General features: G+C 57.3%; 1 protein-coding gene across 1 annotated transcript in view; it reads left to right on the forward strand.

Moving 5' to 3' along the window:
• Window positions 1-13,842, forward strand: part of UMODL1 (uromodulin like 1) — a 58,045-nt gene that overhangs the window by 12,794 nt on the left and 31,409 nt on the right. Inside the window, exons 6-9 of the mRNA XM_038581154.1 lie at window positions 909-1,049; window positions 9,734-9,988; window positions 12,080-12,192; window positions 13,250-13,469. Coding sequence (XP_038437082.1) covers window positions 909-1,049; window positions 9,734-9,988; window positions 12,080-12,192; window positions 13,250-13,469 — 729 coding nt within the window. The remainder of the gene's footprint in view (window positions 1-908; window positions 1,050-9,733; window positions 9,989-12,079; window positions 12,193-13,249; window positions 13,470-13,842) is intronic.

A 13,842-nucleotide genomic window follows, 5' to 3' on the forward strand; every position in this document is an offset into this window, starting at 1 on the left:
AGGCTCCCCACCCCCGCCACCCCGGTCAGAGACCATGAGAATGCACCAGTAGTGAGCAAGTCCAGTTTATGACTCAAGGTCGTGAGAGAGAGAGAGAGAGAGAGAATGGACCAGCAGGGGAGCCCGGGCCATCTGGTGGGGGGTGTTGGAGAGTCTTACTGCAGGACCGTATGGGGAGAGTCTAAGGAAGGGGGCCTCTATCTCTATTCCAGGTTAGACACCCCAGTGAGCATGTGCAATGCTGAGACTGGGTGTCTCGGTAATCTCGTCTAGAAGGAGGGGGAGGCTAGCACGACGAGAAGCCATAGCTGGTGAAGAGCTAAGTCTCTCATTTCAGCCAGGACGGGGGGTGCTGCTTTGCAGGTGACCCGGTGTCTGTGTTTCCTGCCTGGCCTGGATAGGTTTGTGACGTGGCCTTGCTTTGTCCCCCTTCATCCCGGTTGCGGAGCAGCCTTGTCTGGGCTGGGGTTCTGCTAGGCCGTCCGGCTGGCGGGAGAGGGACAGGTCTCTTCTGAACGCCAAGGGGCAGCTCCATTCTCTTTCTGGTCCAGAAGACTGCCCGTCCACAGGCTCTATTCTTAGGCAGGAGCTTCGGACCTCCTCATTTCATGACCCTTCAGACTCGACACAGCCCCTAAGCAGTTCTTGCTGGTGGCAGCAGCCAACCCCTGCCACTGCCGCCGGGTGCCCATGGCGCTGCAAGGTGAGCGCGCCGCGTGTCTGGGACATGGGCCATCCGCGTGGATGAAGGCGCCCGGCCGGCCCAGGGGCTCTCTGAGACAGAAGTTACCCTGGGATCACTGCCCAAGCCACTTCTTCAGCCCTTGGGACACCAGCCTGGAGGTTAATGGGAATGACCAGGTGCTTAGGGCTGTGACGAGTGTCTCACCCACTCCTCTTGTCAATAGATGTTGGCGAATGCTTCCTCGATGATCTCAGTGCCTGCTCCGGAGGGGAGCAGTGTTTGCACATGGAGGGCTCATCCCAGTGCACCTGCCACCCTGATCCCCTGGCCTCAGCTCCCCAGAGGCTGAACCGCATGTGTGGAGGTGAGTGATCGGGGCCCCCCTGGTGGGGGAGGCATGGCTGAGGGAACCTTCTCAGCCTAAATGGTCCACAGGCCATCGTGTCTTGCAAAGAGGGTGTGACTGGCTCATGTTCAGAGGAGAGTCACTTCCAGCATCCTGGATCCCCTAGTGGGTTCGTCCTTGGGGTTAGTGAATGTTTATGTGCCGTCCACCGTGCTGGATGCTGGTAATAGAAACACGTGCAAATAGGTTGCAACTTTTGCTCTTGGGAAACTCAGTAGAGAACACAACAGACGCTTGCCAGGCGTGACGTGCAAGGAAGATGCCTGTATAGCTCACTGCTTGCGTCTGGACCCTTCCGAGAGTGAAGGGGATGTGATCAATACTTACACCGGGACCACAGTAGTGACCTGGTCTGTCCCTGTGATCCCGCAGTCAACCTAGACGACACCGACGAGCAAGTGCCTGGCTCTGGCCCAGGTGGGTCAGGGGAGGTGACAGGTGTATACCAGGTGTGGGGTGTGCGTGTGATGGGCTTCTACTGAGCAGTGGCTGCGTTGTGAAAGTGCTGCAGCGTGGGTCCGCGGGGGGCTGGAGTCTGGGGGCCGGAGGGTGGTGTGGAGGGGTGGAATCAAGGCATCCGTTGGAGATGAGAGCCCTGGGGACTTACTGATCAATTCGATGCAGGAGAGGAAGAGGGGGAAGGGGCAGCTCACCCCGTCCTGGTTGAACCGCGAATACGTGGTGATTCGCGGGTGAGTCGGGGCTGGCGAGGGTTGTTAGCCTCGTCTTGGATGATAGTTTAAACTGAGATGGAGGTGGAATTGAGGGTCCGTGCCAGGTGCAGACCAAGTTGGACATTTGGTGCTGGAGCCCCGAGAGGGCTGCGCTACACGCCTAACTCGGGGGGTGTCTGCATCCCGGGGTCGCACTTGGACTACGGGCATGACTGGGAGAAGGGAGGGGGCCTTGGCTGGGACTCCGTGCAGGTTGGGGTGCTGACAAATTGCCGGGGGAGGCAGGAAGCATGGCAGGAAAGAGCATCCAGTGGTCAAGGAGGAACCATCCTTCTCAGACGCGAACCCCAAGGAGGCTCAGGGGAATGAGGCTGAGCCCCAGGAGGCCTGGACCCCCGGGAGGGCCTTTTGCAAAGACGGGAGTTGCCAAAGCACATTTGTGTGCTGGCGGTCCTCCGAGAGGCTGCCCTTGGAAAGTCTTCTCCGCCTCCCCACGTCCCCCCACCCCAGCTGGGGATGACGGTCACCTGCAGTTGTTGGGGTGAACAGCTCAGCCTGCAGGGCTACCTGTCTGTAGGCAGCCGGGCCGCGGGTGCAGCTGGGATGCTGAGTGGAAGACGAGCAGTTGATGGAGGGAGCAGTGAGGGTCAGGTTAGCCTTCATTCATTCATTCATTCGTGCATCCATTCCCATATACAACACACTTTAATGAGTATCTGCTATGTTCCTCGGCGTCCAGGAGCCCTTGCTCCCTTGGTTCCCATTTCAGTGAGGAAGAGGACGCACATGTGGGCGAACACCAAATGTGGGGCAGCGGTTCAGGTGCAAGACAAAGGAGAGTGATGGGCTGGGTCTGGGGGCTGGGGGTGTGGCCTCAGAGGTGGTGACTAGGGGAGGCCCTGGGACATGGTGACCTTTGGGTGGAGACCAGAGTACAGTCTGGTCTGAATAACACGCCCCGCAGCGGCCCACCTGCTAACCCAGGGCCTGTGGTTGTCCCTCACGAGGCAGAAGGCACTTTGCGGATGGGATTAGCCAAGGGGCTTGAGCTGGGGGTACAGTGGTGGCTTATTTGAGGGGAGCAGAGGGGGCACAGGCTCTGGGCGGGGCTTTGATGGTGAAGGGACCACCGGCCACGGAGACTGTGCAGGGCAGGGCCTGAATTCTCCCCAGAAGTCTCCAGAAGGAGCACAGGCCTTCCCACACCTGCGTCTTCAACCTCTCACGTCCAGAGCCCTAAGAGTGAATTTCTCTTATTTTGGGGTCATTGGTTACAGAAACTTCGGAAAACTCCCACACAGAATGAGGTCAGGCCCCAGCAGAGGTGCGTGCGTGATGGAGTCCAGAAGCCAGGAGGCGGTGGGGACAGCGTGGCGAGGAGGGGGTTGGGGGTTGGGGACAGGGGGCAGGGCCAGGCACAACCCACCCGCACAGAGGTGATAAGGCCACGGGGATTCTTAAGTCTTTATTCTGGAAACTTGTAGACAGATCGAAGCCTAGAGAGGAGTGTGATGAAGGTCCGCTGACCCCCTGGGGACCCCTTTTGCTCCATCTCTGTCCCCATCTGCTGCCTGCCCCCTGCCCCATCCTTCTGAACCCCCTTCAATGTATCACCCCGTCTGTCACACTCCAGGATGTGACTCTAGGAGATGAGAGAGAGAGATTTTAAAAAACCCAAGTATCAGATCATATCATCCCTTAAAAACCCCAAACCACAGTTCCTTAAACTCATCAAACATCCAGTCTGTTGAAATCTCTCATTTCCCATCATCATCCTAAGTTTTTGACAGTTTGTTTGAGTTGAAATCTGGGGTTTCCCTACACCTCTCTGGTTCTCCTTGTAATGGCTGGAGGAGTCGGTGCCCCTTCACCCAGTGGGGTTTCCCATAAGCTGGGATCTGCCGATGGGCATCCAGGGGCCCTAATACCTGCATCCAGGGGCCCTAATACCTGTCCCCATTCTCTGGATTTTCTAACCCACAGTTAGCTCTTCCTTTAATGGTGCTGGATCCTACGCATCTGATGAAGCCAATGGATCCCTTCACAAAATGTTCCCAAGTGCATCAAGCATATGGGACGACAGAGCAATTTGACCATATCAAGACACAGTTATCAAAATCTCACGGCCCCAAATGGTGACACAACTGTCCAAAGCCACACTGTCCCCTTCCATCCCTTCGGTCAACTGTCCATTGCTGACGTGGCTGCTCTGTCTGCCTGTCAGAAGCCTTCAGAGAAGGGCATGCAGGTGGCATCATGTCCCAGAGACTCCTGCTGCAACCGGGTCCAGTTGCCTACTCTGGCATCATCTTCATAGAGGCCTTTCCCTGTCACCTTCCTTTCCCTGTGCGCCTCCCCTTAATGGCCCCAATTTCCCAGAGTACCTGCTTGCAAGTCCTCGTCTCAGGGCCTGTTTCTGGAGAGCCCAACCTGAGTTTGTACACCATGCACATCTTCACGCATTGATTAAATCATGCAGTTCAGCAGTGGTGAGCACAGATGATGCTCAGAGGGGTGCCACATCGTCCTGTGATATGGGACTTCTGTGGTTTCCGCCGGTACCCGGGTCACGAATGAAGCAAAGGTTACATTATATTAGATGCGCATGAAAATAAAGATTCTTCTTCTCATCTATATGCGTGGACCCCTGACGTCTGCCTCTGGTCTCCATCCAGGTTAATAACCCCTAACGTAGAGGCACCTTCAGATTCAGATTCAGATTCAGATTCAGATTTGGCCTTTTTTTGGCAAGGCTCCTTCATACGCCATAGGTTGCACGTCCTATTTTTCCACAATACGGTGTTGTCTCTGCTCCTGCGGCCTTCGTGGCAGGAGATGAGCAAGCAGGGCTTTGCTGGGACTGCCCTCTGAGTAAGACAGGGCTCTGGAGAGCACACAGGATGACCCGACGCACCTGTGCTCAGGTGCGCTCTGCTGCTGGGTGGAGAAGGGACCAGAGGACCAAATCCCATCTCTCCTTCCTTGGTGATGGAATGTGGAGTTTTCTGTGAAGATGAGCCCAGCTGCAAAGGTTATGTTTCTCTCCCTCTTTGCAGGTAGGACTCACCTTAGCTGGTGAGATATAGTGGACGCTTCCATGGGAGGTGAGAAGACTGCGTGAGGGTGCTGGCCCTGCTGAGATCAGGGTGGGCACGGCGCTACGATGGCCAAGGCCCCGATCACCATCTGAGCCCCATGGTGGCCTTGAGGTTAGACCCTAGGGATGGAGGAGCAAAGACAGAGCAGAGAAGGAGCTGGGCCCCGGGTGCCATAGACGTTCTCCACGTGAGGGGTTCACCTGTGGGGTCCGGCCTGCTCCATGTGCAGCAGCCGATCCCACTCTGAGTTGGGGCAGGGCACAAAGCAGGGATGCAACAGTTCAGGCAGGGTGCCCGGAGCAGTGGCTGGTGATGGGACAGTGGGCGTGGTGGGGACAGGCACCGGCAGGACAGCAGGGCATGAACAGGTTGGGCAGGAGAGGAGGCGTGGGTGGCCTCGGCACCTGCTCTCCAATGGCCCGGCCGAGATCAGAGACAGCCCACTCCTTGTGGCCACGAAAACTTGGTCTCGTCATTCTGGAACCTGGTTTATTACTCTAACAACTTCTACCGACAGAGGAAGGTGAATGCCCGTCCTGGTGCCCCCAGAAGACTGTTTTTATTTTTATTATTTATATTTATTATTTTATTTATATTTATTATTTTATTTTTATTATTTTTATTTTTGCTATTTATTTTTTATATTATTTATTTATCTATCTATCTATCTATCTATCTATTTATTTATTTATTTATTTATTTATTTATTTATTTATGCTAGGTTTTTAAATGTTATTTAAATCCTGCTACCGATACAACTTTGCATCCTGCTTTCTTTACTCGCCATTATGTCACATAAAGTTTTCCGTGGGAGCGAATTGGGCTTCATGATAAGGATTTCCGATGGTTAAGTCATAGAGTGGTCCCCCTCAGAGGCAGGCTTGCTTTCCGTGGGGTCACTCACCTGCGGTCAACCGCGTCCTGGAAGCAGATGATCCTGCTTCTGATGTGCGGTCCGGATGTCGACAGTAGCCTAACGCTGTGTCACAGCGGCGCCTCACCTTGTCACATCGGTATTTTTGTTATCTCCTGTCATCATAAGAAGGGTGAGGACAGCGCAATAAGATATTTTGAGAGAGAGAGAGAGGGAGAGAGAGAGAGACCACATTCACGTAACTTGCATTACAGTATATTGTTAGAATTGTTCTTTTATTATCAGTGGCCGTTGCTAATCTCTTACTGTGCCTGGTTTAGAAGTTAAATTTTTATCTTAGGAATCTATGTGGGGAAACACATGATGTATGAGGGTGCGGTGCTCTCCGTGGCTCGGGCATCTGCTGGGGGCCTTGCGATGTATCCCCCCACGGGTAAGGGCGACCTCTGTCATGACCAGCTATGGCAATGATACGATGCTCTTAGGTACTTTTCTCAAGGGATGGGGGCAGTTAGCTTGCTCCCAACATTTTGCCATGAAAACTAGAACTTTCACTAACATTGTGAAGTGGTTATAGAGCTTATTGTTTTTTTTTAATTTTTTAAAAAATTTATTCATGATAGACACAGAGAGAGAGAGAGAGGCAGAGACACAGGAGGAGGGAGAAGCAGGCTCCATGCCGGGAGCCTGACGTGGGATGCGATTCCGGGTCTCCAGGATCACGCCCTGGGCCAAAGGCAGGCGCTAAACCGCTGAGCCACCCAGGGATCCCTATAGAGCTTATAGTTATCACTGAGTGCGAACTAGATGTTTATAAGGGGACAGAAGGGCGAGGACCCTCCCTTTGTTCATAACAATAACACAGCCAAGAGCCGCTCAGCACTTAACTCTCCTGGGCTTTGAATGAGCAGTTTACAGTCTTACCTTATTTAACCCTTAGAACACCCCCAGAACGGGGAGCCCCTGGGGGGCTCAGTGGCTGAGCGTCTGCCTTCGGCTCAGGTCGTGATCCCAGGGTCCCACCCGCATCGGGCTCCCCGCAGGGAGCTTGCTTCTCCCTCGGCCTGTGTCTCTGCCTGTGAATAATAAATAAAATATCAAAATCTCAAAAAAAGAAAAAAACAAAAAAACAAAAAACAAACGCCCCCAGGAGGCATCTGCCCTTACTGTACTCATTTTCAAAAGAGGAAGTCCAGGTAAAGGAAGGTCACCGGTCGGTACGAGGTCCCCAAGCTGATTCTATGAGACAGCCCGGTCCCTGTCCATCACCGGAGGCGACCTTTCCCAGCCTCCTCTGGCTGGAGGGCGCCTCCGATTCTGGATTATCTGTTCCTGATCCAGAGCCGGCGCGAGGCCTCCTGCGGGGACTCCCCCATGGCCATGCCCCTTCTTTCCCATATCCGAGTGCCGGGCTGGGGGTTGACCAGCGCTCTGGAGCAGTGGGGCCTTTTCTTTGCTGGTGCAGAGCGTGACGGGGGTGACGATATCAGGTTCTTATTCGCTGCCTCTTCCCGCTGATGGGGTGGAGGCTGTGAGCTGATGCTGGGACCTGCGGGCTGGTCCCCAGCGTCCCTCGAGGAATGGGAGGTGTCCAGGGTCCGTCCTCTCCCACTGGAATCTTCCATCTCACAGCAGATGAAGCTCCTTGGAGGGAGGAGTCTTGTCTCCCGGTCTCTGCCAATGAGTCTCTGTACTTGGCAAACAGCAGGCACTCAAAACGGTATTTATTGTCAATGCATGAAAAGGCATGTTTGAGGGTCCCTGGATGTTGAAGAAATGCACCTGCCAGCCCCACTTCTGGCAACAAAACACTCCTCTGCTGTGCTTCATGACACTGGAGTCGGACCAGACACCAGCACCACCCTCCACGCACAAATGTGCCCACAGGGCTTCGCAGAGAACCCCCCGCCAACCATCCTACCTCTCCTGTCCCGTGGCCTCCGGGGGAGAGTCCTGTCCCATCAGCGAGCGTGGAAGGTGGGAATACAGTACTTGAGAATACTCTGGCGAGCAATCTGATAGGCGATCAGGCTCTATTTACAGTTAGGGACGTTGCCAGCCACACTGCGCCATGCTACTCGAAGTCACGAGTTGCAAGTTTCCTTCAAGATAAAGGGTCTCTCGAGGGCGAAACATCACTAGGAAAAGCTGCACCCTGTCCCCTCCCCTCCCCCCCGCCGCCCTCACTTCTCTTAGGCAGAAAAGACCAGGGAATTTTCCAGATCAGAATGTCAGAGTGAATCCCAGCAGCGCAGCGCTAAGGGGAGCAGCATGTGTTTTACATTTAGAGGCTAATGTACATGAGCAATCTGCTGGAATGGTTGAGAGGTACAGACCCCGTGGAAAATACAGCGCAAGTTTCAGATGCTTTTCTTGTGAAATTAGTCATCCGCTTAGCGACATGCAGGGCAGCTGGATTCTTGCACAAAACAAAAGCCGTCAGAAATACCTCACGGTTCCCGCTTGCTCTTCCAGGAACACGGTCTGCTTTTAGCATCAGGTGGAACTGTATTCGAGGTCGCCCTCTCTCCCTCCGACGCGGTCTCCCTCCCAGCTGGGACCTAATAGCCACTGGCCTCGTCTCCCGAACCTGGGGGTGGGCGAGGGCAGGGCCGTGGGCGGTCGGGGTGGTCGGGGCTGGTGAGACGCGGCCGTGCAGCTTCGCCCGTGCTGGTGCTCCTCACCCGCCGTCAGGCTTCTGAACACGGGGTGCTCCGGATCGATGGCGGGAGTCCCCGGCATCTCTACCTTTATAAGGTTCAGGTGCCACGCTGACGGGTCCGGAGCAGAGGCTGAGCTGAGAGATCATGGGAGAGGCAGGACCCCCCAGGAGCACCCGAACTGCTTTGCCAGCGACGGGTCAGGGTTGCCCGGAGCAAACGAGGGCCCAGACCCGTGGACGCAGGGAATGTGATGTGTGTCACCCAGACCAATGTCAGGTCCTGGATCTGGTTCACGGCTGCAGGATGGGGGAAGGCCTCAGGTGCCCTCAGATCATGCAGGCATCCTGCATCCTGAACATTCTTTTCCGGGACCACATTTTAAGAGGAGTGTCCTAGCGGGCAACGAGAAGGCATCCTGCACCTGGAGGACGCAAATCCGTGTCACAGGAGGACAGAGGGAAGGAGTAGAAGGACGATTTGCATTGAAAACATCTCCAGGCCTGTCCCGCAGAGGTGGATCTGCCTTCGAACGTTAGAGGGCGGCTGACGGGCAGCATCGGAAAGACCTCGCGACAGGCGGCACCGTCCCGCAAGTAGCTGCCCCGAAAACTAGTTGGAGAAGGGCCCAGTTCCCGGAGCGCAGACCAGGTGCCGAGAAGCACAGCACCTGACCCTGTCACAGCTCTGCAGGGCACACATCCGGAGTGAGGGGTCCCGGGCCCACGGAGGCGGCGGCAGGTGTCCCTCCGGAGGTCCCGGGGGAATCCGTGTCGCGCAGGCGCATCCTTGACGGTGTGGTCTCGATTCCCGTGGATACACATCCAGTGGTGGGATTGCTGGATGCGACGGTCACCCTAGTTTTAACATTTGGAGGAGCCTCCACGCTGTTTCGAGAGCGGCTGCTCCACATTCCCACCAGCGCGTTATCTCCCGTGGTGTTGATGTCAGCCGTTCCGACAGGTGTGCGGGGCACCTCCCTGATGACCAGTGACGGCGAGCGCCTTTTCGTGTGTCTGCTGGCCACCTGGATGTCTTCTTCAGAGAAATGTCTGTTCAGATCCTTTGCCCATATTCTAATTGGATCGAGTGTGTGTGTGCACGCGTGTGATCGCTATGGAGTCGGATGAGCTCTTTACACATCTTGGATATTAGCCCCTTACCAGGTATTTGATTTGTGACTATTTTCTCCCGTTCTGCAGCTTGTCCTTTCCTTTCGCAGATGGTTTCCCTCGACGCCGAAGTGTTTTTGTTTGAGTTTGCTGTGGGCCCACAGAGGGATGTTGCTTTGGTTGTCTCTGGTGTCTCCGACCTCATTCACCCTCTGCCTCCACAGACTGCCCTCCCATCCGGGACTACGTGACCCTCAACGTCACCAGCAGCAGCTTTCAGGTGTCCTGGCGTTTGAATTCTTCCCTGCACCGCACTTTCCACGTGCAGGTCTACAAGGGGGAGGAGCTCCTGCAGAGCGCCAGCACCGCGGGGAGGACCCTGGAGGTGGCGGGGCTGGAGGCCGGAGAGCTGTATGGGGTGAAGACCAGCTACCAGGCGTGCGGGGGCAATGTCACCGCCACGTTGACCGTCAGAACAGGTAAGGGCACCCACACGCGCCCTGCGTCTTACCTGAGGGTCTGCGGCTCCACCTCTGTTGGCCCCAAGATTCCCATCCTCTTTCGTCATCTTCTCAGGGCAGGGGCAGTCCTTCCCGGAGGGGCTGTGGGGGCTCCGTGTCCTTTGAGCGGTGCCACGGTGGCCGTCTGTGGTCTCCACGGCTCCTCTCACGCCGCTACATCTCGTCCTGTTCCGCGGGTGGTGCGGGGGCCCATGCTCACACCTGAGGTGATGAGGTGAGGAGCCCACCTTCCCGGTTTGAAGGCCTTCGCAGTCCGAGAGGGCGGAGCAAACAGTGTGATTAAGCAAAAACGGCAGCGATGGGCGCCCTGAAAGGCCTTTTTGCAGCACCGACTTCACAGGGCTGCGTCTATGCGTTCCCGGAACCGGAGCCGAGCATCACGGGGCATCCTCCCGGACCTGCTTCATTTCCCGCATGAGGCCCTTAAAAAGCTAACACGGTGCCCCCTAGATCGGCCCGTGAAGATACTTTCTTTCACCCAAACAGGTTGTAGGTGTGAACCAGGGATTCAGCTCTGGAGAGGGTGGCTGGTGTGGCCCGGGCGGTGGGGGGGATGGGGATAGGGCTCCGCAGGTGGCTGACCTCACCGCCCCTCCCCATGACTGCATCTCCTCCCTGCCTGGCCTGGGCGTACCTGGGCGGGGACAGAGGAGCTCCCAGGCCGGTCTGGGGACAGAGCACAGAAATCTCTGCGTGGGAGGCCTTGTCCAGGGACGAATGAGGGATGGAATGAGCAGGCCTTTGAGGACACCGTCCTGCAGCCTTTGGGAGCCGATTTGGGGCCGGCCCTTGCTGAATTGTCACAACACATAGAATGGGCACGCAGCGGCCCCCCCACCCCCAGAGCCCCAGCCACGAAATGGGCACACCTTGGCACACGAGGCTTCCGACTTCAGAGCAGGACCCACGTCATCTTCTCAGTCTAGGGTCCAAGTACTGCCGGGAGTAAATGAGGGAGCACTCGGTTCCCTAGGTCGTCGGGGAGTGAGGGCAGACCCCAGCTCTCCCCATCCCCTGCTTCTGCTGACCCTCCCTCTGCTCCCTCCCCAACTCCTCTCCCATGGGACATTCTGAGCATGTCTAGATGTGCAGGGGGGGGGGGGGCTCAGCAACCCGTGCCCTCAGGAAAGTTCCAGAAGACTCCTGAACCGCCAGCCTCTTCTCTCCTTCTCCGTGTTGTAAAAATGTCTGTTGCGTGCACGCTGCTCTCTTAAGGAGCTTGGTTCACGTTAAAGGCTCTATCGAGGTAATTCGGCGTTAGGAGGCGGTGGGCGTTCCGGTCACAGTGGCTGCAGAGCCTCACAGAGAGTCTGGATTTCGGGGGCTCAGGTGGACACTGACCCCCCCTTTCCCAGGAGGCTCTCGTTGTGGGCAGGGTCGAGGCTGACATCACAGGGACACTTGGTGCCCCGAGGACGGGAGAAGGGCCAGAGAGGCCCTGATCTAGAAACGCACGGGGTACAACCCGGTGACAGTTCCGCGGCCCTCGTGGCGCGTGCACCCAGCAGGGATAAAGGGCGCATCCGGCCCACGGCCGTTAGGTCGTCAGAGAAGCACACGGAGATGCAGCAGGACCTGCTTGGATGTTGGTTTTACTCTCGGCGATGAAAGAGACACGCGCTCCCCGTCCCATCCTACTTCTCCCGGCTTTGCTTATGGCCAAAGAGAAGGGGTGCCTCCCTTGCCGGGCGACCCCCCCACCCCGGTTTGCCGGGGACAGTCGGTTCCTGGGATGGGACTCTGGGTGCACACGCTTGGAAAGTCCTGGGTGGACAGGATGCATTGGGTACCGGGGCCTGGTGGCATCCGGCATGAGGACCCGGCCGGCTGTGTGCGTGGACGACGCGGGAAAGCCGCAGCCACGCGGGGTGAGGATGGCAAGAGGGGCCTGCGGACCGTACGTGTGCCAGCTGATCCAGGACTCCTCCCTCCATCTATCAGCAAACAAATGTCCCCTCAGAAGAGGAGACTTTCTGGGGAACAGTGACAGCAAGGCGTGTGTGACGGTTCATCACCGATTTTGGCCAATTTGCGTTGTCGCTGTTGCAGACGCCCGCGTGTTCCGAGTCACCGTCAGGGTCCTGGACCACAACGTGACGGAGGAGCTGCTCAACCCCGGCAGCCCCGAGTACCGGGACTTTTCCCGACTGCTGCTCCATGAGGTAAAGCCAAAGTGCAGACACGGTGCTGGGGGTGGGGGGTGGGGGTGGGGGGTGGAGGGGCGACTGAGCCAGACAACCGTGCGTGCTGTGCCAGCCCCTTCTCTGTGACTGCGCACGAGCACGCGTCACCCCAGCCCAGATCCTGGGCACTGATTACCCAAGTGCTGCCCCTTAGGGGGGCTCCCCTTAAATCTGGATACGGGGCCAAACGGTCTGTGAAAAGCTCTGGTTCAAGTGCGCCCCCGATGGTGCAGCTGGGTTTTCTGCGGAACCTTCCATCCAGGTAGCCCGGGGCATCTGTCTCCCTGCTTTAGTGCTGGGGCTTCACTGGGGGGGGGGGGGCGTTTACCAGGGGTCACGGCATCCACCCTCCCCGTGGCTAATGAGGGGGCAGCAGTATGCAGCCCAGGGGAACCAGGCCAGCGGCCAGGGCTGTCTCCCCTTGGGTGACAGATGAACCTGGGACCCAAGTGACTTGCTAAACCACCGAGAACCATGAATGGCCTAAGATTTTATCCTGCCCTCAAACTGATAAGTTAGCCTGTTCCTGTCAGTGGGAGTGTCTCGCGTGTGTGCGGGGCATGGTGTGTGTGGGGGGCAAGGCTGGCCTCCCTCGCTCGGCATGCTGGCCCCGCACACTGGTGGCCCCGGTGTTTCTGGGGGGGATACAGCCCATGAGGGGCGCAGCTGCAAGTAGCCACTACATCTCTCCATCTGTCTCACACACACGTCGCCTGCACACCGATTTCCAGGGCGCACAGTGGTTTGTGCGTCTTGTGCTCCGTGACAGGAAGCCCAACTGTCGTGGTGACTGGGATTCTCACAATCGTAGTGGGGACCGCGGCTGTCCCTGGGGAGGCCCTGGGGGAGGTGCGGGGGGCCAGGTGCTCCTGTCTCTTCTTGGCCCCTAGAGGCTGGTCACCGGACACCTCCTCTTGGTCACCAAGGGGACACATTCTGTGCACCATTTTGGGGGGTCACACGGGCCCTGCCCAATGGTTTTGGAGACGCTGGTGGAAGCATCTGCTCTGAGTGGCTGTTGCCTCTTCTCCACTAGGTTGCAAACGCCTTCCCGCCAGCGCTGTCCGACCTGTACAGGAGAGGCAAGCTGAAGGTGCGCATCGTGTCTCTCCAGGCCGGAAGCGTGGTGGTGACGCTCAGGCTGCTGCTTCAGGACCCTGAGTTCCCAGTGGGACTCTCCACGCTGGCGCCCATGCTCCCGCCTCTGTGGGCGAGCCGGGTGTTCCAGATCGACCCGCGGGGCACACGCGTGCAAGGTCGGTTCTCCTCTATACCCGAGCCCACTGCCGCCAGGCCCCTCAGAGGCCCGGCCACGCGATTTCAGGTCCATGCGTATTTATCGTGAAAGATCGATCAAGTGCATGAAATTCGAATCCTTATTCTGTGTTCCTGCGTGGGGGCCCACCTGCATCCCACGCTTCTTGCTCCGGTGGGAGAGGGACCCCAGAGCCTGGGGCCCAGAACACGAGGTGGGACGGAGCTGGAGGACCCGGGAGGGGAAGGGCCTTGGGGGCCGCCGTCCCCTGCGCCACCTGCCAACCGGCCTCTAGTTCCTTGGCCTGAATGTTATGTAATTTCACTTCATGTTGCCTTGAGGCAGGAAGTCTTAGATCAGGGGAGGGGGAGACA

This window comes from Canis lupus, chromosome 31, assembly GCF_011100685.1.
Source record: "Canis lupus familiaris isolate Mischka breed German Shepherd chromosome 31, alternate assembly UU_Cfam_GSD_1.0, whole genome shotgun sequence".
Lineage (NCBI taxonomy): Eukaryota > Metazoa > Chordata > Mammalia > Carnivora > Canidae > Canis > Canis lupus.